At 45.7% G+C, this 4,462-nt stretch overlaps 1 protein-coding gene across 1 annotated transcript in view; it reads right to left on the bottom strand.

Annotated features, from left to right (window-relative positions):
* Positions 1 to 3,688: 3,688 nt before the first annotated feature.
* The window catches only part of GNL2 (G protein nucleolar 2), a 21,098-nt gene continuing 20,324 nt past the window's right edge, over positions 3,689 to 4,462 (bottom strand). The window contains exon 16 of the mRNA XM_019512547.1: positions 3,689 to 3,874. Within this exon, the coding sequence (XP_019368092.1) occupies positions 3,725 to 3,874 (150 nt within the window). The 3' untranslated portion in view covers positions 3,689 to 3,724. The remainder of the gene's footprint in view (positions 3,875 to 4,462) is intronic.

Here is a 4,462-nt window from a genome sequence, read left to right as displayed (position 1 = left end):
TCCCCCCTCAGCCTTCTCTTGTGGAGGCTGAACAGGTTCAGGTCCCGTAGCCTCTCCTCATAGGGCCTGCCCTGCTGTCCCCTGATCATGCGAGTGGCCTTCCTCTGGACCCTCTCGATGCTGTCCACATCCCTCTTGAAGTGCGGTGCTCAGAACTGGACGCAGTACTCCAACTGCGGCCTGACCAGTGCCGCATAGAGGGGGAGGATCACCTCTTTTGACCTGCTTGAAATGCATCTGTGGATGCACAACAAGGTGCGGTTGGCCTTCCTAACTGCCTCCCCGCACTGCCGGCCCATGTTCATCTTGGAGTCAATAATGACTCCCAGATCCTTTTCCGCCTCCGTGCTGACAAGAGGGGAGTTCCCCAACCTGTAGATGACTACAGCTACCAGAAACGTGCAATGCCTACAATCTTCACTGCAAGTTCTACCTGAATTTTGTTTGGGTTGGATCTCTCCTCTTCTACCTGCTGGTTAAATGAACTGTTCTAAACCTCGAGTTTGACAACTGGCCTTGGATAATACTTACAGGGAGGAATCAGATGCTGGAACTAATCTCAGTGAAAAGTTAAAGAAAACTGGGAAGACATTTCTCATGAAGTTGGGCTGGATTTTCTTCCTCTAAAATCAGAAAAGGAAGTCACAAAATTAAGCCTCAAAAGAAAAAAGGCAAATTATGCAGGACCCAAATTCAGTGATTGGCGCTTTCCAGGGTGTGTTGAAAGAGTTCAATGTTAAAACTCAATTTGGACTCGACTCTCTCTTGGTGCCCATCCAACTATGTGTCGTCTCAAGTGGAGCAACTCAAACTTTTGCTTGAAGTGCTTGTATAACCCACCAGCTATATACAGCCAGATGCTGGAAGGCGACTGATTTTAGTCATATGAATTTGACTAAGGGGGGGGGGGGGGGGGGAGAAAAAAAAACCTTTCAGAATTTGCCAGATGACTTTTTTAAGCAAATCTTGTGAGACAGTCTCCTGAACACCAAGTTTCTGGGTACACTTTGGTAATAAAGAATGTCCTCTGTCCAGCAAATGAAGAATGAAAATTACCACAGGGTAAGAAAGCTAGTCATCCATACCTAGGATTTCACAGCACAGTGATATTTTCATCTCAGCTGAGGCCTGAATTTTTACTTTCATCTCTTATTTCTAATGGCAAAAGCAGAGGTAATTTCCTCAGGGACTGTTGAGATTGTGAGAGTTTTCTAAAGTAGTGAAAAGTCTGCATAGCCTTCACTTCAAACAGAAGGATGGAATAGCTTAGGGAAGTAGTTGTAAACCTTTTGAGACTCAAGACACCCCCTCGGAAAATGCCGGCTCCTTGCCTTCACTCTGAGTGCAGAAAAATGCTAGCAGAATTATTTTGTTGCAAAAAACTCAGCCAGTCCACAACAGGTCAGAAAAAATGGTTTAAACATCTTGGATTCTTGCTTGAAATCTTAGGGTTTAGCTTGTGAATGACATAGGCACACCTCACGAGAGTAACTTTGTGTTACACCCCTGAAAGGATCTCGCAGGACCCTGGTTGAGGGACACACACCTGCATTGCTTTTGGGAGAGCAAACCTAGCATTACAGTCCCACTGACTAAAGGTCCCGTGTGCTGATAACAAGTTCTTTACTCTCCTGCAACATCCTGAGGTCCTTTCTAGCCTTTTCTCCCAGAGTCTAAGACAATTCTTAGTCATTTCCTATCCAAGTTTTATCAACCTGTTTTTAAATGCCTTGCCATCAAGACAGTGATGTGTGTGCAGTCACTTGCCTTCTCCTGAGGTCATCAACATAATTCTGTACTAAGTATTGGGGTTGGAGTGCTGTTGTAGCCATGATAGTACCAGAAACATGCAAGAGGCATAGATGTATTTATTTATTTATTGGGGGGGGGGTGATGTCTTTTACTAGACCAACTGTATAGTGCTAGACCAAGCGTACTGTATTAAAGTACTTTTCACTCTGAAAGGAAGCAGCGGCATCCTGCAGCAATTGAGCACAAACTGTAACCTGGGAAGTTTTTTTGAAGAGATAATGAAAACCCAAACCGCCACTGGACAAGGGACAGCAAGTTACCTCTCAGTCACTCTCCACATTCTCTGAAGGGCCAGCCTGATCATCCAGTCTGTTCTGTGCTATCAAATATTTCCTAGTGAATAGTGGCACGAGTCCAACTTGGAGATGGAAAACTCCTTAGGGGACTAACAAGTCATTACTGACCTTATAAAACAGTACTTCCTGATCGATTGCCTCAGTTTTTCCTTGCTCAGTTCATCTCTAAGCCCTAATGCTTCCCAGGCTCCCATCTTTGCCAGAAATGCTCTGGAGTTCAAAGTTCCTGACAAACTGGGAGTGCTGAGCCTGGTTCACTCACCAAGTTGCAGTCAACACGTGCACTAGAGGGACTTGAGGTGTTTCGTCCCTTCAGGATCGTCCATGTTTCCAGGCCTGTTCATCGCAACAAAACCTAACAGCATACACAGGAACAAAATGCAGCTGGGGGCATCTCAGCCCATCACTTTGGAAAGCTCCAGAGAGCAGGAGTCTCACCAAGTTTAACCTTTGTTTTGGGGCCAGCTTTCCAGAAGAGTCACTTCTCAACCAGTCACATTTTTCACCTTGAAGACGTAAGAGCTTTGCAGGTTGCTTGCTTGCTCTTAGGTTGAAACCAGCAGGGAAATTAAGACGAGATTACTTTGAGTTAACACCAGCGCCCACACATCAGACAGCTTCCAACACACCAGAAGGCATGTACCATTCAAGAATCAAGTGTTGCCAAGTGTCCTCAGCAGCAGACACATGCTTTTGCTTTTTGCAGTAATGGGAGCTCCTGGCAAGGCAACTTCCCAGGCCAAGGTGACCGTTTCATCTCCCATCTAAACTATATGCCATGTCCACTTTTAATGAAGCCTCTGCTCGCTGCAACAGTTGCAGGCATGAACAAAACAGTTTTTGGCAGAACAACTAGACCCTAAGCACATCTGTCCTGCCCCTTGTCAAATTCATCTTAAAAAAAAAGACAGACAAGAGAGGCTGTAGCCTGGAAACACTATGAATGCCCAACCTACAGTAGGCCTCCCCTTACAGTACTCCTCCTCCCCTCTCCTAGATCTCTTCCAAAGAAATGTTTTGGGCAGTGTCCAACCGTGTGCTCCTTTCACAATCCGGAAAAATGGCCAGGAAAGCAAGCCATGATTAATGAGGTTTGAGACAATTATGTATCCTGAACATGTGGCTAACTAAAGAGCGATGGAAAGACTTAAGCTATAGCATGAAGTCATCAAATCTAGAAAAAGAGACAAGACTGGAAGGGCCCTCAAAGATCCCTGCACTGAAAAAGGAACCACCCTTCCATGAACTGCACATCACGCAGGGTTTAAACTGTTCTTAAAGCTTCTAATGAAGAAGATCCCCCAGCGTCTCCAGGTGCCATGTTTCATTACTTCACTACCCTGGTAGTGCAAATAGCTTAGAAAGTTTTTCCTAAATCAAGGAAGCTGTTTTCCCCCACTTTCTACTGACTCATCTCCAAATAGGCTCTGGAGGTGCGTACCTGAGCTTTCATGCTAGACTACAACATGGGCTAATGCTGGCAGGGCTCCTCTTAGTCGCTGTGACAGGACGTGGCTGACTGGGCTCTGAGGTTGGAAATACATGCTGTATAGAAAGAAAAAGAACTGCATGCTACAGGAACAGGTTTGGGTAAAATTTAATCAAGGCACCAGCTGTTACTGCTTGTGTTTGGGTTTCTTGTGCTTTGCTCTCTGTCCCTCCAAGTTTCTCCTCTTCTTGTTCCGGTTCTTATTTTTCACATTGTGAGTCTCATAGTATCGGACCCCAACTTTTTTGGAGCGCTGCTGTCTGTCCGCTCTTCTCCTCTGCAAAGAGGCAAAAGTAGCCATTAGTGAAGCCAACCCCCTTTCCACAGAGTGGACTTGAGAAAGTCCAAACAGCTGGGACCTAGTTCTTTTGTTTCATACTGTTCTTAAGGGAAGGACCCCAAATAACTTCATGCTAAGCTTTAATGGCATAAACAAATTTAGCTTTTACCTAGGTTTTCTTGTAGAGATCTAACTGCATTGCAAAGGTGGGTAAGTTTTACCACTCCCTTTCACAGAAGGGGAAATGGGGCCCAAGGACCCAGCAGACCAGTGCACCTTCACACACCCAGTCTGCAGCAGGAATGGATCCCAGATCATCTGCCCCCTGTTCCATGTGCCCAGTTGACAAGGATGGTTCTGAAGGGACTTGGTTAAATATCTGGATTAGTCCAGAAGGATCCTTTTGGCTCGACTCTGGCACCAAGAGAAAAGCAGTGGAAGTGTACACTGGGGGAAATCAGCACATCCACTGACTCCTCTTTAGTTACTACCAAATTCTTCCCCCAGTTACAAGCAGAACCATTCCTCCAACCCTCTCCCTCCCACAGAGGTCTGCAGGCTCCTTACATATATTTTTAGCAGTAC

This window comes from Gavialis gangeticus, unplaced genomic scaffold (assembly GCF_001723915.1).
Source record: "Gavialis gangeticus isolate Ggan-Ray unplaced genomic scaffold, GavGan_comp1, whole genome shotgun sequence".
Taxonomy (NCBI): Eukaryota; Metazoa; Chordata; order Crocodylia; family Gavialidae; genus Gavialis; species Gavialis gangeticus.
This window is presented reverse-complemented; position numbering and strand designations above follow the sequence as displayed.